Here is a 26545-nt window from a genome sequence, read left to right as displayed (position 1 = left end):
CTTGCTGCAAGTACAACCGAAAGGCCTTCAAGGGAGTTTCAGAAAGGAGGAGCTCTCACAGTGTGTGATGCAGCGTTATTTAACCATGGCCTGCTACTGTCTGAAATCATTTTCCATTTCACTGCAATAATAATCTCATGTGCAAGAGAGAGAAGTCGCTCAGCGGGAGGTGGAGGCAGACAGAGACTGCGAGTATCAGAGAAGTAGCAGGAAGTGACAAGGGAAGAAACCCGACCTCTGTCCTCCCACCCTCTCCACAGCCTCCCCTTGACTGACCCTAAATCACATGGCAGGCCAGCCTAGAGACGCAGTCCCTAGGACCAGCAGGGCGGGGCAGAAAAGGGTTGTGGGGAGGTGGAGCCAGCGGAAAAGCCCACAGTCTCCCTGGGAGCACTGCTGCTCTGCGCGTGTGAGGGCAGACACACTCAGCCTGAAGCCAGAGTTGGGGTGGGGACAGAGGCGTGCTCCAGATAAGGAAACCTCAAGGCCAGCCTAGGAGGGAGACAGGTGCACGCTGCCCCCTGCGAGTATTCATGTGATCCTTTCTGTCCTGCAGTCTCAGTGAGCATCAACAACCTGTACCCAGGCTGCGAGAACGTGAGTGTGAGGAGCCGCAGCATGATGTTTGAGCCGGGCCTTACCAAAGGGATGCTGGAGGTGTTCGTGGCCCCGACCCACCACCCACACTGCTCCGCTGATGACCAGTCCACCAAGGCCATCGACATCCAGAATGCCTATTTGAATGGTATGCCCTGCCTGCCCCAAGGGAAGGACCTCAGGTTTCCCTTTGACAGGGCTTCCAGCCAGTCATCCCTAATGGGAGCTTGTCCTGGGCTGTATCTGTCACTTCTAGAAGGAAATCCAACACAGACTGATATTCAGAGTGAGCCAGGATTGAAGCGTGGCTGGCTACCATCCCTAAACAGTAAAACTAAACACGGGGGTATTGTCAGCACCTAGTAAAGCACTTGGCATACAGTAGGTGGTTGATAAATGACTGTTGAGTAAGTTAATAATATTTGTACATATTTATGGGGTACATGTGAAATTTCTTTTTTTTTTTTTTTTTTTTTTTTGAGACGGAGTTTCGCTCTGTCGCCCAGGCTGGAATGCAGTGGCCGGATCTCAGCTCACTGCAAGCTCCGCCTTCCGGGTTTACGCCATTCTCCTGCCTCAGCCTCCCGAGTAGCTGGGACTACAGGCGCCCGCCACCTTGCCCGGCTAGTTTTTTGTATTTTTTAGTAGAGACGGAGTTTCACCGGGTTAGGCAGGATGGTCTTGATCTGCTGACCTCGTGATCCGCCCGTCTCGGCCTCCCAAAGTGCTGGGATTACAGGCTTGAGCCACCGCGCCCGGCCATGAAATTTCGTTGCATATATAGAATGTGTATGTAATGATCAAGTCAGATTATGTGAGGTATCCCTCACTTGGAGTTTTTGTCATTTCTATGTGTTGGGAACATTTCAAGTCCTGTCTTCTAGCTATTTTGAAAAATACAACGCATTGTTAACTATAGTCACCCTATTCTGCTGTTGAACATTAGAACGTATTCGTTCTATCTACTGTACGTTTGTACCCATTAACCAACCTCACTTCATTCCCCCTACCCGCCCCGCACACACACACAGCCTTCCCAGTCCCTGGTATCTATCATTCTACCCTCTACCTCCATAAAATCAACTTTTTTAGCTCCCACATGTGAATGAGAACATGCAGTATTTATCTTTCTGTGCCTGGGTTATTTGACTTAACATAATGTCCTCCGGTTCTATCCATGTTGCTGCAAATGACGTACTTCATCCAAGTATAAATAGTATTCTGTTATGTGTATACCACGTTTTCTTTATTCATTTGTTCCTTGATGGATACTTGGGTCAATTCCATATCTTTGCTATTGTGAATAGTGCTGAAGTAAACATGGGCGTGCGCTTATCCCTTTGATATACTGATTTCCTTTCCTTTGGAAAAATGCACAGTAGCGGAATTACTAGATCATGTGTTAGCTCAATTTTTAGTCTTTTTGAGAAATCTCTATACTGTTTTCCATCATAACTGTACTAATGTATATTTCTACCAACGATATATAAGAATTCTCTTTGCTCTACATCATTGCCAGCATCTGCTATTTTTTTTTTTTTTTGTCTTTTTAATAATAGCCATTCTGATTGGTGTAAGAGGGTGTCTCACTGTAGTTTTGATTTGCATTTCTTGGATAATAGTGATATTGAACATTTTTCTCATTTACCTGTGGGCCGTTTGTATGTCTTCTTTTGAGAAATTTCTGTTCAGGTTCTTTGCCCATTTTTGTTTTCCTTTCTTTATCAACTTGTATTTTAGATTCAGGGGTCCCTGTGCAGATTTGTTACCTGGCTATACTGCATGATGCTGAGGTTTAGGGTACAAATGATCCCAGCACCCAGGTACTGAGCATAGTACCCAACAGTTTTTCAGCCCTTGCCTCCCTCCCACCCCCTCTAGTAGTCCCCAGTTTCTATTTTTGCCATGTTTACATCCATGAGTACTGAATGTTTAGCACCCCCTTATAAGTGAGACCATGCAGTATTTGGTTTTCTGTTCCTGTGTTAATTCACTTAGGATAGTAGCCTCCAGCTCCATTCATGTTGCTGCAAAGGACATGATTTTCTTCTTTTTTATGGCTTCATAGTATTTCATGATGTATATGTACCACATTGTCTTTATCAGTCTGCCATTGATGGGCACCTAGGTTGACTCTACGTTGTTGCTGTTGTGAATAGTGCTGCAATGAACATACGAGTGCATGTGTCTTTTTGGTGGAACAATTTGTCTCCTTTCGGATATATACCCAGAAAAGGGATTGCTGGGTCAAACGGTAGTTTTGTTTTTTGAAAAATCTCCAAGCTTCTTTCTACAGTGGCTGAACTTATTTACATTCCCACAAACAATGTGTAAGTGTTCCCTTTTCTTCACTACCTCACCAGCATCTCTTGTTTGTTTTTTGTTTTTTTTTTTTGTATTTTTAATAATAGCCATTCTGATTGGTGTGAAATGGTATCTCATTGTGGTTTTGATTTGCATTTCTCTGATGATTAGTGGTGTTGAGCTTTTTTTCATATGTCTGTTGGCTACTTGTATGTCTCCTTTTGAAAAGTGTCTGTTCATGTCCTTTGCCCACTTTTTAATGGGGTTATTTGGTTTTTGCTTGTTGAACTCTTTTTAGATTCTAGATCTTAGATTATGCCTTTGTTGGATGCATAGTTTGTGAATATTTTCTCCCATTCTGTAGGTTATCTGCTTACTCTGTTGACAATTTCTTTTACTGTTCAGAAGCTCTTTAGTTAGGTCCTACCTGTCAATTTTTGTTTTTGTTGGCAATTGTTTTTGAGGAGTTAGTCATAAATTCTTTCAAGGTCAGTATCCAAAATGGTGTTTCCTAGATTTTCTTCTAGGATTCTTATAGTTTGAGGTTTTACATTTACAGCTTTAATTCATCTTGAATTAATTTTTTTATATGGTGAAAGGTGGGAATCCAGTTTCATTCTTTTGCATATGGCTTGCCAGCTATCCCAGCGCCATTGATTGAATAGGGAGTCCTTTCCCTATTACTTATTTTTGTCAACTTTGTCACAGATCGGGTGGCTGTAGGTGTGCAGGTTTATTTCTGGGTTCTCTATTCTGTTCCACTGGTCTGTGTATCTTGTTTTTGTACCAGTACCATGCTGTTTTGGTTACTGTAGACCTTTGCCCACTTTTTGATGGTACTGTTTGTTATTTTACTGTTCAGCTGTTTGAGCTCCTTGTATATTCCAGATATTAATCCCTTGTCACATAAATAGTTTGCAAAATATTATCTCCCATTCTACAAATTGTCTCTTCACTCTGTTGATTGTTTCCCTTGCTATGCAAAAACTGTTTAGTTTAATACACTCTAAGTTGTCTATTTTTGTTTTTATTACCTGTGCTTTTGAGGTTTTATTTACAATATCTTTGTAGGACCAATGTCCTGAAGCCTGTCTTCTTCTAGTGGTTTTATAATTTAGGACATACATATGAGTCTTTAATCCATCCTGAGTTGATTTTTGTATATGGTGAGAGACAGGGGTCCAGTTGCATTCTTCTGCATATGGATATTCATTTATTTACCCTGGTAAATATTTATTTATTTATTTACCCAGGGTAAATAAATGCACCATTTATTTACAGGGGTGTTCTTTTCCCCAATATGTGTTCTTAGTGCCTCTGTCAAAAGTTATGCATTGTTAGTGCCTCTGTCAAAAGTTATCCAGGCTATGAATACCTGGATTTATTTCTGAGTTTTCTATTCTGTTCCATTGGTCTATGTGTCTGTTTTTATATCAATACCATGCTGTTTTGGTTATTATAGCCTTGCAGTGTATTTTGAAGTCAAGTAGTGAGATGCCTCTAGCTTTGTTCTTTATGCTCAGGATTGCTTTGGCTATTTGGCCACTATTTTATTTCCGTACAAATTTTCAGGTTGTCTTTTCTATTTCTGTGAAAAATGACATTGGTATTTTGATAAGGATTGCATTGAATCTGTAGATTGCCTTGAGTAGTATGAGCATTGTCACAATGTTGATTCTTCCGATATATGACCACAGCATGTATTTGCATTTTGTTTGTGTCCTCTTCAATGTCTTTCGTCTGTGTTTTGTGCTTTTCCTTGTAGGGGTCTTTCACCTCCTTGGCTGAATTTGTTCCTGGGTATTTTATTTTTATTGCAGCTATTGTAAATGGAATTGCCCTCTTGATTTCTTTCTCAGCTAGTTCATTATTGATGTATAGAAAGGTTACTGGTTTTTGTAGGTTGATTTTGTATCCTGCAACTTTACCTATTTATTATGAATTTATTTCTCTTATCTAAGAGTTTTTTGGTGGAGTCTTTAGGTTTCTGTAGTTACAAGACCATATCATTTGCAAAGAGGGACAGTTTGAGTTTCTCTTTTCTAGTTTATATGCTTTTTATTTCTTTCCCTTTTCCTGATTGTTCTGGCTAAGAATTCCAGTACTGTGTTGAATAGGAGTGATGTAGGGGGCATCCTTGTCTTATTTCAGATCTTAAAGGAAAAGCTTTCAGCTTTTCTCTATTCAGTATGATGTCAGCTATGGGTTCGTCATGTATGGCCTTTATTATATTGGGGTATGGGTTCGTCATGTATGGCCTTTATTATGTTGAGATATGTTCCTTCTGTGCCTAGTTTGTTGACTACTTTTATCATGAAGGGATGTTGAATTTTGTCAAATGCTTTTTTGACATCTGTTGAGATTATGATATGGCTTTTGTTCTTTCTGTTGATGTGGTATATTTTGTCGACTCATCCTTGCATCCCTGATTATGGTGTATCATCTTTTTTGTGTGCTGTTAGATTTGGTTTACTAGTATATTGTTGAGGTTTTTTGCATCTGTGTTTATCAGGGATCTTGGCCCGTGTTGTTGTTGTTGTTGTTACATTCTTTTCTGGTTTTGTTATCATGGCAATGCTGGTTTCATGGAATAAATTAAGAAGAATTCCCTCCCCTCAGTTTTTTGGAATAGATTGAGGAGAATCATTAGTTCTTCTGACATCCAAACCTGGACTTTCCTTTTTGGGGAGGCTTTTTAATACTGATTCAATCTCATTACTCATTATTGGTCTGCTCAAGTTTTCTATTTCTTTCTGATTCAATGTTTGTAAATTATCTGTCTAGGAATTTATCTATTTCCTCTAGATTTTCCAGTTAGCGTATAGTTGTTTATAATAATCTCTGATGATCTTTGGTATTTTTATGGCATCAGTTGTAATATCTTACTTTTCATTCCTCATTTTGTTCTTTTGGGTCTTCTCTCTCTTTTTTTTTTTTTTTTCTAGGTCAGTCTAGCAAATGGTTTAGCAATTTTGTTTATATTATAAAAAAATTTTTCATTTCATCAGTTCTTTGTATTTTTTTAGTCTCTATTTTGTTTAGTTCTTCTCTGACCTTATTGTTTATTTTCTTCTGCTAAATTGTGGTTTGGCTTGTTCTTGCTTCTCTAGTTCCTTGAGGTGCATCATTAGATTGTTTATTTGAAAGTTTCTGATTTTTTGATATAGGTGTTTATTGTTATAAACTTCCTTCTTAGCACTGCTTTTGCTGTAGGTTTTGGTCTTGTGCTTTGATTTTCATTTGTTTCAAGAATTTTTTTAAATTTCTCCCCTAATTTCTTTCTTGACCCTGTGGTCATTCAGGAGCATGTTGTTTACTTTCCATGTATTTGTACAATTTCCAAAGTTGTTCTTGTTATCAATTTCTAGTTTTACTGCATTGTGGTTTGAGGAGATACTTGATATAATTTCAATTTTTTTAATATTTGTTGAGACTTTTCATGTGTCCTGATATATGTTCTATCCTGGAGAATGTTCTGTGTGCTGATGAGAAGAATGTATGTTCTGTAGCTGTTGGATTAAATGTTCTATAAATGTCTATTAGGCCCATTTGGTCTAATATGCAGTTTAAATTCACTGTTTCTTTGTTAATTTTCTGTCTATATAATCTGCCTAATGCTGAAAGTGGGGTGTTGAATTACCTAAATATTGTTGTATTGAAGTCTATCTCTTCCTTATAGATCTAATAATATTTACTGTAAATATCTGGGTGCTCCAGTGATGAATACCTGTATGTGTAGAATTGTTATATCCTCTTGCTGAATTGATCCCTTTTGTATTATATAATGGCCTTCTTTGTTTTTGTTTTACTGTTTTTGACTTAAAGTCTGTTTTATCTGCTATAAGTATAGCAACTTTTGCTCACTTTCGGTTTCCATTTTCATGGAATATCTTTTTGTATCCCTTTACTTTCAATCTATACGTATCTTTGTAGATAAAATGGATTTCTTGTCAGCAGCATATAGCTGGGCCATGTTTTGTTAGTCAAACAGCCAGTCTGTATCTTTTAGGTGGAAAATTAGTCCATATACATTCAAGCTTATTATTAATATGTGAGGGTTTATTCTTGTCATTTTATTAATTGATTTTTTGTTGTTTTGTATATTCTTTATTCCTTTCTTTCTCTTTCATTATCATTGTGGTTTGGTGGCTTTCTGTAGTTGTAATATTTGAGTCCTTTCTCTTCCTTAATATGTTTGCTCTACCAGTGGATATATGCTTTCATGTGTTTTCATGATGGAAGAATTGTCCTTTCACTTCCAGGTGTAGAACTCCCTTAAGCATTGTTTGTGGATTTGATCTAGTGGTGATCAATTCCTCCAGCTTTTCTTGTTTGGGGAAGACTTTATTTGTCCTTCACTTATGAAGCATAACTTTGCTGAGTGTAGTATCCTTGGCTTACAATTTTCGTCTTTCAGCTCTTTGAGTATAGCATTTCATTCTTTCCTGGCCAGTAGAATTTCTGCTGAGAAATCTGCTGTGAGTCTGATGGGCGTTCCCTTGTACGTGACTAGATTTTTTTTTTTTTCCTGTTTTCAGACTTCCCTTTGTCTTTGACTTTTGACAATTGGACTATAATGTGCCATGGAGAAGACCTTTTTTCAATTGTATCTATTTGGAGATCTCTCCAGCTTCCTGCATCTGGATTTCCAAATCTCTTGCCAAACCTGGAAAGTTTTTAACAGTTATTTTAATAAATAGATTTTTTACCTCCTTCAGTTTCTCTTTACCTTTGGGACACCAAAAATTTGAATATTTGATTGCTTTATGGTGTCCCATATGTCACAAGAGCTTTGTTTATTTTTTTATTTTTATTTTTTTAATGTTGTCTGATTGGATTATTATAAAAGACCTGTCTTCAATTTCTGAAATTTTTTCTTTTTTTTTTTTTTTTTTTTTTTGAGACGGAGTTTCGCTCTGTCCCCCAGGCTGGAGTGCAGTGACTGGATCTCAGCTCACTGCAAGCTCCGCCTCCCGGGTTTACGCCATCCTCCCGCCTCAGCCTCCCGAGTAGCTGGGACTACAGGCGCCCGCCACCTCGCCCGGCTAGTTTTTTGTATTTTTTAGTAGAGACGGGGTTTCACCGTGTTAGCCAGGGTGGTCTCGATCTCCTGACCCCGTGATCCGCCCGTCTCGGCCTCCCAAAGTGCTGGGATTACAGGCTTGAGCCACCGTGCCCGGCCTGAAATTTTTTCTTCTGCTTGATCTAGTCTATTGTTGTAGCTTTTGAATAAATTTTCTATTTTATTCAAGAAGTTCTTCAATTCTAGAATTTCTATTTTGATTCTTTGGTAAACTTCTCATTAATATTCTGAGTTGTTTTTCTGACTTCTTCATGTTGTTTTTGTGGATTCTCTTGTACCTCACTGAACTTGTTTAATGTCATGATTTTGAATACTTTTTTTAGATTGCATAGGTTTATTTTTCATTAGAATCTGTTGCTGGAGAGTTATTATGCTCTTTTGGAGGTATAATATTTCCTTGCTTTTTCATGTTTCTTGTGTCCTTACATTGATATCTGTGCATCTGGTATAACAGTCACTTCTTTGAACTTTTTGAACTTGCTTTCATAGGGGAGGGCATTTTCCTGAAGATGTGTCTATGGTGTTGGTTGAGTAGGGCACTTTGGCTTTGATTCTGGGTGCATGCAGCAGCATAGTGGCCATATGATTTTTTTTTTTTTTCAGCTGTAAATAGCTCCAGTGGTGTCTCATTTTCTCAGTGGCTTAGGGTATGGTTGTTAGTAGAGGCTGTGGTCCAGTTTTTCTGGAGATGGGGATACCATGTAGGCCAGTCCTCAGAACCTAGTGGTGGCAGTGGTGGGCTGAGCATGCCTGTCCTTGGGCCCCAAGGTGGTATATGCTGGCACTGATACTAGTGGGTCCAGGTAGGTTGATTCTTGGGCCTCCAGGCAGCTTGCTCAAGCGCTGGTAGTAGCAGTGGGCCAGGTAGTGGGCCAGGTGGGTAGCAGTGGGCTGGGAGTAGCAGTGGGCCAGGTGGGTAGTCAGGTTGTCAGTTCCCTGGGCAGCAGGAGTGGTGTGAGTGATGGCAGTAGTCGTAGTGAGACAACCCTCTGACTCACAAGCAATCTGTGCTGATGTTGGCAGTGGCTGCAATGGGCTAGGCGGGCCAGTACCTAGCCCTGCAGGTGGTACATACAGGTGGGTGCCAGCTGTGATGATAGTGGTAGGTTGGCTGGGCGTGACCTCAGGCCACTGAGAGGAGTGCTCAGGTGCCAGCGGTGGTGGACTGGGCTGGGTCATCCCCAGGCCCCCAGACAGCATATTCAGGCTCTTAGGGGATCGTGGAGTCCAGCTCAGCAGGCCTGTCCTCGGGTCCACTGGTGGTGCATGTGATCCCCAGCCCCTGGCCAAATGCTTGAGTCAGGGCGGCAGTGGCTGCACTGTGACTCTGCTACTGGGAAGAGTGGTCCTGCTTTCGGTGTCAGCAGCCATATGCACCAGCTGGGGAGGGTGTGATTTGCACAAACTTCAGATCCGGTGGACACAGCAGCAGCGGCTGCAGACAGGGGATTCCGCCCTTAGGGCACATGAAAATGCACAGCCACTACTCTGCTAGGGATAGTGGGGTCTCCGTCAATGGCTCATGCCTAGACCTTGGTGGCAGCTGCCAGCCAAGGTGGTGGCTGCAGACAGAGATGTCAGTGGGACTCTAGGGATGGGGCGATGCCAAGGCCCTTGGACTACAAAGCAGGATGCAGTCTAGGGGTGTTTGGAACATACAAATGGTGCCGCAGTGTAGCTGCTTAGGACTCAGAGAGTGCGTGGGAGCCAGCCTGAGTGCCCTCTCTGGAGCAATGCCGTTATGTAGTCTCCAGGCAGCTCCCTTGGCTCATCTCTAGGCCCATGGGGGTGGAGGGTCCCCCTGTACCGGGGGCAAAAATTGCGGGAGTTCATGGTCTGTGTGCATTTTGCTCTTTTTTTTTTTTTTTGAGATGGAGTCTCGCTCTGTCGCCCAGGCTGGAGTGTGGTGGTGCAGTCTCGGCTCACTGCAAGCTCTGCTTCCCTGGTTCACGCCATTCTCCTGCCTCAGCCTCACGAGTAGCTAGGACTACAGGTGCCCACCACCACGCCCGGCTAATTTTTTTGTATATTTAGTAGAGACAGGGTTTCACCGTGTGAGCCAGGATGGTCTCGATCTCCTGACCTCGTGATCTGCCTGCTTCGGCCTCCCAAAGTGCTGGGATTACAGGCGTGAGCCACTGTGCCCGGCGCATTTTGCTCTCTTAAAAGTAGAACTTACTCCAAGCTCCCCAGACAGAACTGGCTGTGGCAGCACAGAGAGAAGAGAAGCTTGTCTTGGGACCCAGGCCCTGCTCCCATCTGCTCTCTCACAGCCACAACCTACATCAGGACCCCACACTCCAAGAGCCAATTTCTGGGTACCAGAACTTTCCACGCTTGGCCTAAGCAGCCAGCTTTGGAGGGTGGTCCCTCCTCCTTCACTACAAGACTGAGAAAAACCCTTTAGACTCCGACTGCGTCTTGACTGCAGGATTTCGGGTACAGAGTAAGCACTGAGGGGTAAACTAGGTAAAGAGAGCCTTCAAATCCTGTGGGGGAAGTGGTCCTGACAGGCCACCCCAGAGGCCAGTGATGGGCGGCCACAGTCCTGGCAGGATGTGGCAGTGTAGAGGGGGGCATCTCAGGTTCATTGGAGGTTCCAGGCATCCTGGGAGCTGGCTCACCTGGCCAAGTCAGTCCCTGTTTTCACACCTGAGCATGCTTCTTGCTTCTTCTGAGCAGCCTGGATAGGGCCCTCCCTTACCTGGCCAAGTCAGTCTCTGTTGAGCCAAATTCAGGTGACTTTTCATAGTCACTGTTACAGTCAATATCCTATACCCTGGCATGTTCCCAAATTCATGTATACTTATTCAGGACACAAAGTCTTTTCACCCACCTTCTCTCATTTAATCCTCTGTGGGACTTTGTGAGTTTGGGAATCATGAACCTGAAGTGGGCAGTTTGTCCCTGGCTCCTTCCTTGTCAGGAGTAAATTCTGCAAGTAAAGGTGGAGTGTCTGTATTAAGCATATATGAGGCTACAACTGTTTCGTTACGGATATGGTGTTCACACTTCTGCATAATATGACTTGGTGGATCTTTGTTTTTTCCCCAGGTGATTCTCTCTTTTTTTAAATATACCAATATTTGAGGGGGAGTAATACAAAATATATATGTATACACACACACACACTCTCTTCCATGTAAGCACCCAGGTATGCACGTATATGTGTACATGCATGTTATGTGTGTGTGTGTGTGTGTGTAGCACTCCAGGGTGTTAGAAGTAGTCATGGGATGGATAGATAGATAGATAGATAGATAGATAGATAGATAGATAGATACACAAATAATAATGAAGGTACTTAGGGAAAGAGTTAAGCAGGTGTAGACATAAGTAGAGAAACAGACATGGATATACATGCTATAGATATGTAAGCGTGACACAAGTCAATCTGGACTTCAGTAGATGTGTGTCTTAGTTCATTTTGTGTTGCTGTAACAGAATACTCAAGACAGGGTAATTGATAAGAAAAGAGGTTCATTTAGCTCATGGCTCTGCAGACTGGGAAGTTCAAGCAGCATGGCACCAGCATCTGCTTTGCTTCTGGTGAGAGCTTTCGAGCTGGGTCTAAACGTAGCAGAAGGTCAAAGGGGAAGTCAACACATGGGAAGGGACAGAAACCTGCTTTACATCAACCCACATTCTCAGGACCTAATCTATTCCCACAAGAGTTAATCCATTCTCACGAGAGCAAGACCACACTCACTCACTCTCACCGGCACCAAGCCATTTGGGAGGGATTTGCCCTTAGGACCCAAACACGTCCCACCAGGCGTCACCTCCCTCATCACCTCACTGAGCATCAGTGATTTCAACGTGAGTTTTAGTGGGGAAACACCGTACCCAAGTCATAACAAGATGATACACACACAGAAGAATGCCATAAGTATCACTATGCCTACTTCGAATCCTTGGAATGCTAAGAGAAATTGTGATTGAAATTTAGTTAGTGGTGTTTCACGATTGTTATCATTTTTCTTTTTCTGTAGGAGTTGGCGATTTCAGCGTGTGGGAGTTCTCTGGAAATCCTGTGTATTTCTGCTGTTACGACTATTTTGCTGCAAATGATCCCACATCAATCCATGTTGTTGTCTTTAGTCTAGAAGAGCCCTATGAGATCCAGCTGAACCAAGTGATTTTCTGGCTCAGTTTCCTGAAGTCCCTTGTCCCAGTTGAAGAACCCATAGGTGAGCTAAGTCCCTGCGGGCCAGTGATATCCCAGCTGTGGTTGGCCAGGAATCACCTCCTCCTTCCAGGCTCCTGCTCTGCTCCTGCCGCTGCTGCTGCTGGCCTTGCACCAGGCCATGAGCAGATCCCACTGTTTGTGGCTAACAGCTGAGCCACTTTCCTTTCTCCTTCCTGCTAGGAGACGTCCACTCTGAGAAGATTCCTGGGGCTCAGGTGTTTGTGGTGTTGTGCAGGGAGTTTTCATTTCACAATTGCATATTCCTGCCTCAAAGGCCCATTTCTGAACAATCCTTTGAAAGGCATTTCTCACTTTCTTTCTACACTTGAGAGCCATGGTCATTGTATGTTGGGTGCAAAATGGAATCCCTGCTTGGATAGCTACTGCACCTTTACCTAAAGGGTACAGAATTAGTCCGCAGAATGAGCTCTTCTTCATCCTGTAATTCCACTAAGAAATGAAGAAAGAGGCCGGGTGCAGTGGTTCACGCCTGTAATCCTAGCACTATGGGAAGCTGAGGGGTGCAAATGGCTTGAGCTCAGGAGTTCAAGACCAGCCTGGCCAACATGGCAAAACCTCATCTCTACAAAACATACAAAAACTTAGCCAGGTGTGGTGGTGTGTACCTGTGGTCCCAACTACTTGGGGGACTGAGGCAGGAGGATTGCTTGAACCTGGGAGGTTGAGGCCGCAGTGAGCCGAGATCGTGCCACTGCACTTAGCCTGGGTGACACAGTGAGACCCTGTCTCAAAAAAAAAAAAGAGAGAAATGAAGAAAGGGAACATGTTGACGAAATGTGTTAACTTTATTCCCAGAGGAGAGGATAACATGAAGTAAACTTCTTTTGGTCCTTGCCCACAAGAGAAGCAGCCTTCCCTGGTGAAATGCAACGCTCAGCAGTCAATTTTTTTTTTCCAGAAAAGCATTTAATAATACAAGGAATTGGGCTTAATGCCTCTCTGGGTACTGCCAGTTTTGCCTCTTTCTTTCTCCTTTTTTTCATTTGTTTTAAACACTCCCCTAAGTGAGAGGCTGTTTGTGTGACTTGCAGGTTTGTATCTCTCACCCGTCTCTGTGGTGTTGCGGCACTCTGAGGTCTCTCTTTGGTCTTGTAAATGGCATCCCCCTTGTCAGAGGTTAAATTTTCCCTCTCCTTGTAAGTAGGGGCTATTTGGAGACTGAGAAACTGTCTTTGTCATTCTGGTCCACTTTGAGCAACCTTCCTTGTGGCCTAGGAGATGGGCTCATCCTGTCGTTGGCCAGGCTGGGGCCTTCTAGGGTCACAGTGCGCAGCGGGCATGGGGCCTTCATGTCTGTGGCAGGTTGCCCTTGTACCTGGAGAGTCGGCCTGGGCATGAGGCCAACACACCCCCCTCACCTGGGCAGGAGAGGCGGCCAGGTAGGAGGACCCACGCCCTGAAGCAGTTCCCTCTCTGTCCCCAGCCTTCGGTGGCAAGCTGAAGAACCCACTCCAAGTTGTCCTGGTGGCCACCCATGCTGACATCATGAATGTTCCTCGACCGGCTGGAGGCGAGTTTGGATATGACAAAGACACATCGTTGCTGAAAGAGATTAGGAACAGGTGAGGGGCAGCCATTTAGTCTCCAGCTCATGGATAGCCTCCTCTCCCTGAGAACTGAAGCAGAGGTGTGAAAAGTACAGAGGAAGCCTCATGAACCACAGAAAGGTTTTAAAGGTCGTTCTTTCTTGGTCGACTCTTTTCTTGTACAGGTTGTGTATCCCTTATTGGAAATGATTGGCTTTGGAAGTGTTTCTGATTTCCTATTTGTTTGGATTTTAATATATTTACGTATACATAGTGGTTGAACATCCTAATTCAAAAATTCTAAATCTGAAATGCTCTAATAACCATTTCTTTTGCATGTCTTGTCTTTGCCCAAAAAGTTTTTGGATTTTGGAACATTTCAGATTTCTGGATTAGGGATGCACAACCATCATTTTTCATGTTTATTAAAACAATGAATCCACATAATAAATCAAATACCAATGAAGAGCATGTGATGAAAGGCAGCCGTCTTTCCCCTTCTTCCTACCTCCCAGCAACACTGCCCGGAGGTGACTTCTTTTAGCTCTTTAGATTTCAGTACGCAGTATCCAGTGTTCAGAAACACTCATCAGTGTAGCTTACGATATAACTTGCAACCTACTAGTGAGTCTTAAAATTCATTTAGGAAGTCATGGCCAATTCTTTTTAAAATGGGATGAATGCAATGGGATAGGATAGGATAGGGCAGGACAGGACAGGACAGGATAGGATAGGATAGGGTAGGATAGATCAGAGTACTTTTCAAGTCAAGTATTATTTTGTAAGATGTTTGTTTCACTGATGAGTATGGGTATGTATAGGATTATGATGTAAAATATGTTTTTACTTAGAGTCTATCAAAAAAGTTTGAACCTGCAGCTTTATATAATAGACTAGTATCTCTGATCTTGCATTATCAACTTGAGACACTTATCTATTGAGACACTATATATGTTGTCAGATATAAAAATGGGGCTTCTATTAATATTTTTAGGTCAGTGTTGTAGCTTTTGCATTCACACCTCTATTCTTAGTCCCTCCACTTTCCACAGTATCTCTTGTCCTCACTTGTAAGGTGCGAGCATTAGGCCTCACCTTTCCTGCCTCGGGAGAAGCTGCCATCTTTCCATGCTGTGTTCCTGCTGCTTCGTGCAAACCTGAAGCTCCCGCTCCTGTGACTCTGAGTGTATGCCAGTTTCCCCAAGTCTCTGCACCCACTGTGACGAGGCAGAGCCCACCAACAGCAGGGATGGGGAGGGGCCTTTGCAAGGACACCAGGACTTTCCTTGCCTCCTACCAGCCTCTTGAGCCAGTAGGAGCCTGGCCCCTCCATGGAAAGGCCTGGGGAGATGAGTCACTGCTGAGGAGGCTGCTTCTCTTCCCTTAGGTTTGGAAATGATCTTCACATTTCAAATAAGCTGTTTGTTCTGGATGCTGGGGCGTCTGGGTCAAAGGACATGAAGGTGCTTCGAAATCATCTGCAAGAAATACGAAGCCAGATTGTTTCGGTAAGTACACCCTAGAGAGGGCCTGGACCCCTTTGTACTTCCTGGTTTGCCTTCAGTTTCAGGGAACTGTTTCATAGTAGGACCCAGTAAGAGGTGTCTGCCTGGATATGTTTTTATTCTAGTGCTCTGGGAAAAGAAAGGAAGACTAGAGAAGCAAGGAGACCATGGGAGATGAAGGGTTATTATGGGCAAAGGTGGACCACTTCAATTTTATGAAATTCTTACCGATTTATTGGTTTCTTTAAAAATACTTATTTTATTTTTTCAGAGACAGGATCTCACACTGTCATCCAGGCTGGAGTACAGTGGTGTGATCATAGCTCACTGTAGCCTTGAACTCCAGGGCTCAAGCAATCTGCCTGCCTCAGCCTCCCAAGTATCTAGGACTATAGGCACACACCACCCCGTCTGGCTAATTTTTTTGATTTTTGGTAGAGACAGAGTCTCACTGTGTTGCCCAGGCTGGTCTCAAACTCCTAGGCTTAGGTGTAAGCCACCATGTCTGGCCAATTAAACAAACAAAAAAAAAAAAATTCAAAAGTGACTTACTGTGGAATATTTTAAAAATTCAGAAAAGTAGAAAAACAGTCACAAACTTTTTTGAAAGATAGAAAAGAATAAATGAACAAAGGGAACGAGACTGCATTCTTGGGTTGTAAGATATGACTGAATATTTTATTTTCCCTAGTTATATAAATGTAATACAATTTCAGTTAGCATCTGAATGGGTTGAGGGGATTGGGATTTTTATCTTAAAATTTCCATGGAAAAATTAATTGAACATATTATAAAGCCCCTGATAATCAATACAGTTAAATAGGAGGAAAAGCTTAGAGAGTGTAGAAGTAAATCATAATATCTTTAGAAATGTAATGGAAAATAAATATGTTATTTGAATTTAATGGGGTAAAGATTATTTAATAAATGAACCTGGCACAACTGGCTATTTGTCCGGAAGGAAATAAAGTTGGATTCCTACACCCTACAAAGTCCAAAAATAAATGGATTAAAACTTTTAAATGTAAAAACATAAAACAATAAATATCTTGAATACAAATTGTGGAGAGTGTATTTTCAAAATAACTAGGGACTGAGGAAACCTGTTAAACCAAGATCTAAAACCCTAGAAATTTTAAAAGAAAATACATCTATTTGAAAATCTAAAAATTTTTTAAATTTTTTTCTGGCAAACAAGTAAACAAAGCTGAAAGGTGAAATAGGCTTGGAAAAAGCCATCTCAATGCATTGGACAGATAAAGGGTCACATCATAATGCTCAAAAAACTCTCCAGAATTGGTAAGAAAGGGGCAGGCATCCCAGTGGAGAAGTGGTGGCATTCACTCTGGACTCTTCCTGCTGCCCAGGCCTGAGGACAAATGTGGGCAGATGCCTGTCTCTCTCTCTTACCTTTAAAGCTGCCTCTGGGTGTACCTCTCTCTCTCTCTTTTTTTTTTTTTTTTTTTTTTTAACTGCTTTGCTAATAGGAAAATGCTGTGCTTTCCACACCAGATTCGCGTTCCAGACATGCTTGCAGAATTCTCGGGAAACCCTTTCCTGTCTCCAGAAAGCCCTGCCCTTCACACCAGATATCCTCTTTGGGGCATCCCCATTGTGGCATCATCAGAAGATAGGGGGTAGTCCGGTGAGGCCTGGGAGGAATCTGTCCCAGAAACCGGGGCGGTGATCTGGGAACTAACAGTGATCTGTGAGGCCCCAGCGCTTCCCCACCAGGTCTGGATTGGGGCTGCATTCCTGAGGCAGGAAGGAATCCCTGGAGATTTTTGAGCTGGGCGCTGGCATGATCTGCTGCATCTCAGACAATCCCCCCGCCCAACCCCTAAACTCCTGAGCTCAGGCAGGTGGAGCCCACCATGTCAACTGCACTCACCCCTGAGAATTTTGTTTTTGAATGCAGAGTGGAATTTAGCTGACATGAAAGAATTTGAGAGGGGAGTGTGGAATTAACGGCACAGTGTAGCCTGTGGCTTGCGTGGTTTCTAATTCAGAGGTATGTGGATTGCATGAGTCTGTAACACAGGCTGATTTAGTTAGCCAAGTTAAAAGGTTAAAAATCCACTTCAGCCTGTATACCAAGAATGGGTCTAATTGGAAACACTGTTTCAGCAACAGTCCCCATGAATGCCTAATTTACTGGTAAACACTCACTCTAATATTGATGATGATACTCATTCTCTTGTCCTCTGTTCATAAAATGATCATTGCCTGAGTGAAACAGTCACAAGAGGGAGAGAGAGCAAGGGAAGAAAGGCGGGAGGGAGGAAGAAATGAGGGAGTGAAACATTAGGAGTTGGTGAACATTAGTTGATTGAGTGACTGAGTCCACAGTTCCAAAACATTCCTGGAAGACTCAAAATCTATTTAACATGAACCAAAGAGCCTTTATAAAACTTTGTATTTGCGCAATAGATTAGGCTTCAAGGCGAGTCTAAAAAACAACTGCCCCAGCACTCAACCCAAAAGGCACTAACTAGCTGGACGCAGTGGTGTGTACCTGTAGTCAGAGCTACTCAGGAGACGGAGACAAGAGGATTACTTGAGCCCAAGGGTTTGAGACCAACCTGGGCAATGGTGAGATCCAGTCTAAAAAAAGAAAAAAACCATAAACAACAACAAAAACAAACCCACTCATTCATCAAATCAAATCACATGCAAGGCACCTGAATGAAAGGCGTCCTTTCCACTGCGGCTCTGCTCGGAGCACCCACAGCTGCAGGTGAGTTAACCTGTCCCGTCGTGCCCCTTCTAGGTCTGCCCTCCCATGACTCACCTGTGTGAGAAAATCATCTCCACGCTGCCTTCCTGGAGGAAGCTCAATGGACCCAACCAGCTGATGTCGCTGCAGCAGTTTGTGTACGACGTGCAGGACCAGCTGAACCCTCTGGCCAGCGAGGAGGACCTCAGGCATATTGCTCAGCAGCTCCACAGCACAGGCGAGGTGAGGCCCTGGGAGCCCAGGCAGGGGTCCATGAGAGGTACCAGGGACTCAGCCTGCCCCAAATTCCAGCTCTTGGAGGTGGTGTGAGCCTGGGGAAGCAGTGTGGAAATGGCCCAGCTACCTACAATATTTCCAGACGTGTGACAAACAGCCTCAAATGACGCTCTGAACTGCAGTTCTCGGCTCACCCTGGGAGCTGTCATTTTGTCTTGTGTTTTTTGCTTTTGTTTCCAGAGTCTGTTCATTTGGGAGTGCAGTGCCCGCTGCCCTGGGTGACTGGGTCTCTCTTCACTCCCCCTGGGCACTGGGAGCTTAACCTGCTACTCCTGGCAGCCTTCAGGATGGCTGCTTTCTATCAGCATGGAGTTACCAGCTCCACACAGATCTCCTGGGCGCAAAAACAGTTGAGGAAGGCAGTGAGGTATCCTTGTGGAGACGATGTCTGGAGCCACAAAGACAGAGAACTCTAGTGCACAGATACACAGAGTAATCACAATTAGAGATGCACATTAAAAACCTCTAGCAGGCAATGCCCTGCAGAAATGATTGAGAATGGGAGGCTTTGCTCTGGTTCTGTGACATTTAGCACCAGGGCACAGTTTGGAAACCCAGTTCTAATGGCATCATGTGCCTGTCCCCAGAAAGGGTGCGATGCCTTCATGTTTCTCCACCACGTGAAATCGGGAGCCTGCATGAACTAGTGTGGGCCAAGAAGAACGGTTCTGAATATTGCAACTAAAAGCAGCTCTGAGAGTATTAAAAGCCAGGTGCTTACCTCCCCAATCTCAGGTGCCAGGTCTGGCCCTATAGCCAGTTTGTATGAGTCATGTTTTCTTGAAACTAAGCCTGAATCCACAAGCCAGCGACCTTGAAAACTGGAGCCGCCTGGCAGTAATTTCATCAGCCTTTAAACTCCTAAACAGCCAGCGAATCTGCCAACTCCTCCAGGAACACTTTAAAGTGATTGAATCCAAGGAAGAACACAGGTGAAGGACCGCGTCTTAGATGAAAAGATACTGCTGGATATAAAAAAATGTGTCAACTCGAATTCTAAACTCCTTTGGCCCAGGAGTCCCTTGCTTTCTAGTACTAGACCAGCAACTTTCTAGATCATAGCATATAGTCTCCTTTATTTGTCATTACATCCCTGCTTGCCCTTGAGACTTTAGTAAATAAATGAAGATGTAAAGAAGGAGGGACATTAAGCAGCAGGAACTACATTGTGTGGCCTGACTTTGATTGGCCCGGGGCCTCCCCCAGACCTGCCTTCCATATCTAATCTGCAGATATTCAGAACTCCCCAGTGGCCCTTCTGACTGTTTTCTGGGCCAGGGTCCCACACTGCATTTAGCTGACTGTCTTGGCTCCCTGCTCTCCTCCACTATGGGACAGGTTTGTCTTTCCTGAGCCTGAGGCGATGAGCAGTGTTTAGGAGCAAACTGCAAATGGTACTCCAGCCAATGCTGTATCAGGAACTAGATGGATACTGACTCTACCCTCCAGGAATTTTCAACCTAGATTCAATTCCGAATAGGCTCATAGACAGGGGGCATCTTTCAGGTTGAAGCCAGACTGTGGGCAAGAAAGTACCGTGTGGTCACTGGTGGAGTCGGAGCCTCCAAGTGAGGGAGTCCAGTGCGACGGCCACTCTCCAAGAGAGGAAGCAGAACTGTTCATAAAGGGAAAGTTCCTTCTGGTTTTGGTCACTTTTTTTTCCTTTTTTATTTTTTTAAGAAATAAACACAACCCAAAAGCTGAAGTCCCCTTGGGCCATCATCTCTGGTCTCATTCCTCTCTCCCCTTCCCTGAGGCCAATTATGGCAGCATATCCTTCCAGGCCTTCTCTATGTGTGTGTTAAACATTCACATAATGGTATAATAATACAATGTTCTCTTTTTTGAAAATTTTCAAGCCTTTAGAGAAGTTGCAAGGATAGTACCATGAACTCTCATGTACGTTACATTTGTTTATTTTTTAATTAATTAATTTTTTTTTTTTTTGAGATAGAGTCTCACTCTGTTGCCCAGGCTGGAGTGCAGTGGCAAAATCTTGGCTCACTGCAGCCTCCGCCTCCTGGGTTCAAGTGATTCTCCTGCCTCAGCCTCCCGAGTAGCTGTGATTATGGATATGAGCCACCACGCCCAGATAAGTTTTGTATTTTTAGAAGAGACAGGGTTTTACCATGTTGGCCAGGCTGGTCTCAAACTCCTGACCTCAAGTGATTCCCCGGCCTCGGTCCCAAAGTGCTGTGATTACAGGCATGAGTCACGGTACCCAGCCTACTACATTTAAGCCGATCAATTGGTGACATTTTGCTACATTTGCTCGATTCCTTTCCTTTCTATTTATTTACTTACTTATTTTACAGATATGATACATTTCTTCCCTAAATAATTTAGCCTGTATCTCCTGAGGAGAAGGATATTTTCCCACACAACCCAATATAATTGATGATTCCAGAAACACAACATTAATATAGTACTATGATTGAATATATCATCCTCATACAAGGGTTTGCCACTGGTCCCAATAATTTCTTTTAAAGGTATTTTTATTTATGTACTTATTTTGGGATTCAGAATCCAGTCTAAAATCACTCATTGCATTTGGTTGCTGTCTCCCTTTTTTTTTTTCTTTCATTTCACTGGCCTTTTTGAAGACTCCAGGGCAGTTGTTTTTTAGAATCTCTATTCTGACATTTTCAAGCTGCTTTTCTCCACTGGGTGTTTGGTTTTGGAGATGCATCCATGTGGAGTGGCCTCGGGTCACTCCTCAGAGCATCTGCTCAGCCTCTATTGCTGGGATCAGGCCCTTTTGTGCTCTACGTGGCTGGTGCACCTGGCCAGGGCTCTGCCCCTAAGCGTGACTTTCTGTTGTCTCCCCGCAGATCAACATCATGCAAAGTGAAACAGTTCAGGACGTGCTGCTCCTGGACCCCCGCTGGCTCTGCACAAACGTCCTGGGGAAGTTGCTGTCCGTGGAGACCCCGCGGGCACTGCACCACTACCGGGGCCGCTACACCGTGGAGGACATCCAGCGCCTGGTGCCTGACAGCGACGTGGAGGAGCTGCTGCAGATCCTCGATGCCATGGACATCTGCGCCCGGGACCTGAGCAGCGGGACCATGGTGGACGTCCCAGCCCTGATCAAGACAGACAGCCTGCACCGCTCCTGGGCCGATGAGGAGGATGAGGTGATGGTGTATGGTGGCGTGCGCATCGTGCCAGTGGAGCACCTCACCCCCTTCCCGTGTGGCATCTTTCACAAGGTCCAGGTGAACCTGTGCCGGTGGATCCACCAGCAAAGCACGGAGGGCGATGCGGACATCCGCCTGTGGGTGAATGGCTGCAGGCTGGCTAACCGTGGGGCCGAGCTGCTGGTGCTGCTGGTCAACCACGGCCAGGGCATTGAGGTCCAGGTCCGCGGCCTGGAGACAGAAAAGATCAAGTGCTGCCTGCTGCTGGACTCGGTGTGCAGCACCATTGAGAACGTCATGGCCACCACGCTGCCGGGACTCCTGACTGTGAAGCATTACCTGAGCCCCCAGCAGCTGCGGGAGCACCACGAGCCTGTCATGATCTACCAGCCACGGGACTTCTTCCGGGCACAGACTCTGAAGGAAACCTCACTGACCAACACCATGGGGGGATACAAGGAAAGCTTCAGCAGCATCATGTGCTTCGGGTGTCACGATGTCTACTCGCAGGCCAGCCTCGGCATGGACATCCACGCGTCAGACCTGAACCTCCTCACTCGGAGGAAACTGAGTCGCCTGCTGGACCCGCCTGACCCCCTGGGGAAGGACTGGTGCCTTCTCGCCATGAACTTGGGCCTCCCTGACCTCGTGGCAAAGTACAACACCAATAACGGGGCTCCCAAGGATTTCCTCCCCAGCCCCCTCCACGCCCTGCTGCGGGAGTGGACCTCCTACCCTGAGAGCACGGTGGGCACCCTCATGTCCAAACTGAGGGAGCTGGGTCGCCGGGATGCTGCAGACTTTTTGCTGAAGGCATCTTCTGTGTTCAAAATCAACCTGGATGGCAATGGCCAGGAGGCCTATGCCTCGAGCTGCAACAGCGGCACCTCTTACAATTCCATTAGCTCTGTTGTGTCCCGGTGAGGACAGCCTCTAGCTTGGGCAGGGTCTGTTTGGACTGCAGAAGCAAGGGGGTGGTGTAGCCCATCCTTTCCTTTGGAGATGCTGAGGGTGTTTCTTCCTGTGCCCATAGCCAGGGGGATGCCACTCCTCCCTCCGGCTTGACCAGAGAAAGCCTGTTTCTCTGCCGCTACCTCCCTCCCCCTCTCATTCCATTGTCTGTGGATGGTCATTGTAGTTTCAGAGCAGAGCAAATCTTTTACTTTGGCCACTCAAAAAGCTAGTGTACCTCCTCTCAGTGTTTCGGACTCCATCTCTCATCCTCCAGTACCTTGCTTCTTACTGATAATTTTGCTGGAATTCCTAACTTTTCAGTGACTTTTTTTAAACTACTATATTGATTGTCCTTTAAAAAAGAAAAGTGCATATTTATCCAAAATGTGTATTTCTTATACGCTTTTCTTTGTTATACCATTTCCTCAGCTTATCTCTTTTATATTTGTAGGAGAAACTCCCATGTATGGAATCCCACTGTATGACTTACAAACAGACAATATGTGAGTGCCTTTTGCAGAAGAGGGTGTGTTTGAAATCATCAGAGTCAGCCAGGAGCTGTCACCAAGGAAACGCTACCTCTCTGTCCCTTGCTGTATGCTAATCATCGCCAGAGGTGCTTCACCCTGAGTTTTGTTTTGTGTTTGTTTTCTGACAGTTTCTGTGTTTTGTTTGGCAAGGAAAGGGAAGAAAGGAATCCTCCTCCAGGGTGATTTCATGATCAGTGTTGTTGCTCGGAAGACATTTTTCTGTTTGCTTTTGTTCCAATGTCAATGTGAACGTCCACATGAAACCTACAAACTGTCACGCTTCCTCATTCCCTCTCATCTCAGGTAGAAGGTTGACACGGTTGTAGGGTTACAGAGACCTATGTAAGAATTCAGAAGACCCCTGACTCATCATTTGTGGGTGGCAGTCCCTTGTAATTGGTGCATAGCAGATGGTTTCCACATTTAGATCCTGGTTTGATAACTTCCTGTACTTGAAGTCTAAAAGCAGAAAATAAAGGAAGCAAGTTTTCTTCCATGATTTTAAATTGTGATTGAGTTTTAAGTTGATATGAGGGAACATGTCCTAATTCTTCTGTCCTGAGAAGCATGTAATGTTAATGTTATATCATATGTATATATATATATGCACTATGTATATACATATATATTAATACTGGTATTTTTACTTAATCTATAAAATGTCGTTAAAAAGTTGTTTGTTTTTTCTTTTTTTATAAATAAACTGTTGCTCGTTGCATTCGTTTTGTTGATCTTTAATTCAAAAGGATTTCTTTTTATTTGTTGTGTTTTTACTGTTGTCATCCCACATAGCAGGACAACCCAGTCCAAAACCTACAAAATCATTACACCCAAACTCTCAGGGTTTTTTAGATGCTGATTATTACTAAAATTAGGAATGGTGTGGGAAAGTGAAAAGAGCCCAGATAATTTTCACATTTCTTCCCATTGTAAATAAAACAGGCCCCTTAGATTTTTCTTGGGTGAACCAAAAAACCAAATTGACTCTGTTCGTTTTGGCAATGGGGAACAGAGGAAGCTCTGCTACTTCTACACAAAAATGAAGGGGATGACACCAGGAGGAAGAGAAAACCTACAGCAAAAAGACCTTCATGCCTTTCTTACATTTTCAGTTCATTTTGTTTCACGCAAGTTGTCCACAATAAACATGATTAATGTTTATAACGAGAAAAGAAGTTCTGATGAATAAAATTAAAACTAGACATAGCTGTGTCTACAAAGGATGAGACTGAAATGGAAATTGTGGTCACCTTAAGAAGTGGAAACTCCTTTTCTTATCTCAGCTCCTTCCTGAGTGTTGGCCTCACTCTCTCCTACTTCAAAAGACTGCTTCCTGTAGCAGCAGGTAGCTAAAAACCAGAGAGAAGGGATTTGTCTCTTGCAGCATCTATATGTAAAATCCCAGAGTGGGACTCTGATTGGATTAGCTTGGGTCACATACCTATCCCTGTGCAAATTTGGAAAAGACAGAGTTATTAGGATTGGCCTTATCACCCAATGAGCTGTTGCGGGAGGAGCAGTTCTCCCCAAGACCAGGGTTCTGTTAGTAGAAGAAAGGTGAGGGAGGATACTGGGGAAACACATTTGAGTTACTGTAAAAGTCTTAATGCTTTTCTTGTTTTGAGAGGGAGAGAGAGAAGGCTTGGCTTCTGTGACCCAGGCTGTGGTGCAGTGGCATGATCATAGCTCACTGTTGCTTCAAAGTCCAGGGCTCCAGCAGTCCTTCCGACTCAACCTCCTGAGTAGCTAGGACTACAGGTGCACACCACCATGCCCGGCTAATTTTTTTTTTTTTTAAGAGATGATCTCACTATGTTGCCCAGGCTGGTCTCAAACTTCTGGCCTCAAGCCATCCTCCCACCTCTGCCTGCTGAAGTGATAGGATTACAGGCCTGAGCCACAATACCCAGCCAGTGCTTTTGTTTTATGCAAGCCCTAGGACAGGCACCTGTTCATATGATTGTGGGATTCCCGGGCTTCTGAAATGTTGGGACCACAGTCAGGAATCATTGCAACCCAAAGGTCAAGAGCTTAAGGATCACTCAACTCACTGCCCCATCTTGGGAAATGCCCTGGGGGACTCTTCAGGGGGCAGTTTGGGGTCTTCTGTACCAGGAGCTCTGGTCAGGCTGAAACTGGCCACTGCGTAGCTGGCTGTCTCCCCTTCAGGAGGGAGGAAACAAGACCATAACTTACCTCTTGTGTCCATGGTGAGAATCAAAAGGTGCAAATTCTAGGAGTCAGAAAAGCCAATCATGGGACCCTGTCTCTTAAGAGTTGCTGTGAAACGCACTCAGGCGCCGTGTTCCTCATCACATCTTTACTATAGTGTAACAGTCTCTGGATACCACGTCCAAACGTGGGCCACCTTGGGGTGCCTGAGGTCTCCATTGTGGACAAACGTATCCCAGGGACCCAAAGCCGGTGTGGTGTGGGCTTGAAGGCATTTGTGGGAGTTGCAATGAATTCTAAAATCTAAACCCCTACACCTTCTAAAAGGAATGAGAACTCTAGAAATTTTGCTGGTCTTTTTTGTAGAAAGGTGTCAGGGTGACAACTACGGGATTCACAAAAATCATAAAACTACATTTGGCCCTGTCGCTGTTCAGAGTCCACACTGGTCTTACTGAGCCCTGATAGAGTGACCACAGAAAAGTCACTCCAAAGTGAGGGGCCCAGCCTGGCTGTTCTCGCATAAACAACGGCTAGATAACAGCCGGGCTGTAAAACCAAGAGGGAAGTGCAGGGATCTGAGCTTAGAAGTAAGTGGAAAGCTTTCATTAAGAGTCAAAACATGGGCCAGGTGCGGTGGTTCACACCTGTAATCCCAGCACTTTGGGAGGCGGAGGTGGGTGGATCACCTGAGGTCAGGAGTTCGAGATCAGCCTGGGCAGCATGGTGAAACCCTGTCTCTACTAAAAATACAAAACAAATTAGCCAGGCATGGTGGTGCGTGCCTGAAATTCCAGCTACTTGGGAGGCTGAGGCAGGAGAATCACTTGAACTCAGGAGGCAGAGGTTGCAGTGAGCTGAGATTGCACCACTGCACTCCAGCCGGGGCAATAAGAGTGAAAATTCCATCTCAAAAAAAAAAAAGAATGAAAAGATAGAGGCCAGGTGTGGCGGGTCACGCCTGTAGTCCGAGCACTTTGGGAAGCCAAGATAGACGGATCATTTGGGGTCAGGAGTTCGAGACCAGTCTGGCCAACATGATGAAACCCCGTCTCTACTAAAAATACAAAAAAAATTAGCCGGGCGTGGTGGGGGGGCACCTGTAATCCCAGCTACTCGGGAGGCTGAGGCAGGAGAATCGCTTGAACCCAGAAGGCAGAGGTTGCAGTGAGATGAGATTGCTCCACTGCACTCCAGCCTGGGTGGCAGAGTGAGACTCCATCTCAAAATAAATGAATGAATGAATGAAAAGATGGTTTCAGTTTTGCAAAATGAAGAAAGTTTCTGGAGGGGATGGTGGTGATGATTGCGCAACAATATGAATATATTTAATGCCACTGATCTGTGCAGTTCAAGTTGGGTAAAGTAGTAAATTTTGTGTTTAGATATATTACCACAGTTTTCTTTGAAAAAATCTAAAAACATAAAGCTGAAACCTAACAATGTCCAGGTAACAGTAAAGCTGGCAGAGTAATGTACAAGACTACCCGTTGTATTTAGAACAGCTC

At 44.2% G+C, this 26545-nt stretch overlaps 1 protein-coding gene across 7 annotated transcripts in view; it reads left to right on the top strand.

Moving 5' to 3' along the window:
- The window catches only part of DAPK1 (death associated protein kinase 1), a 209526-nt gene extending 185943 nt beyond the window's left edge, over nt 1-23583 (top strand). For 4 of the 7 annotated variants that reach the window (XM_031654069.1, XM_031654068.1, XM_031654071.1 and 1 more), the window contains exons 21-27: nt 557-745; nt 11977-12174; nt 13618-13756; nt 15108-15228; nt 17996-18184; nt 21073-22301; nt 22787-23583. In XM_031654069.1, coding sequence (XP_031509929.1) covers nt 557-745; nt 11977-12174; nt 13618-13756; nt 15108-15228; nt 17996-18184; nt 21073-22301; nt 22787-22820 — 2099 coding nt within the window. In that variant the 3' untranslated portion in view covers nt 22821-23583. Of the gene's footprint in view, nt 1-556; nt 746-11976; nt 12175-13617; nt 13757-15107; nt 15229-17995; nt 18185-21072 lie in introns of all 7 variants that reach the window. The other 3 variants (XM_031654073.1, XM_031654072.1, XM_031654074.1) reach the window with 1 other exon arrangement.
- Nucleotides 23584-26545: the final 2962 nt, after the last annotated feature.

Source organism: Papio anubis, chromosome 13, assembly GCF_008728515.1.
Source record: "Papio anubis isolate 15944 chromosome 13, Panubis1.0, whole genome shotgun sequence".
Taxonomy (NCBI): Eukaryota; Metazoa; Chordata; class Mammalia; order Primates; family Cercopithecidae; genus Papio; species Papio anubis.
The sequence above is the reverse complement of the archived record's forward strand: the minus strand, read 5'-3'. Positions and strand labels throughout refer to the sequence as shown.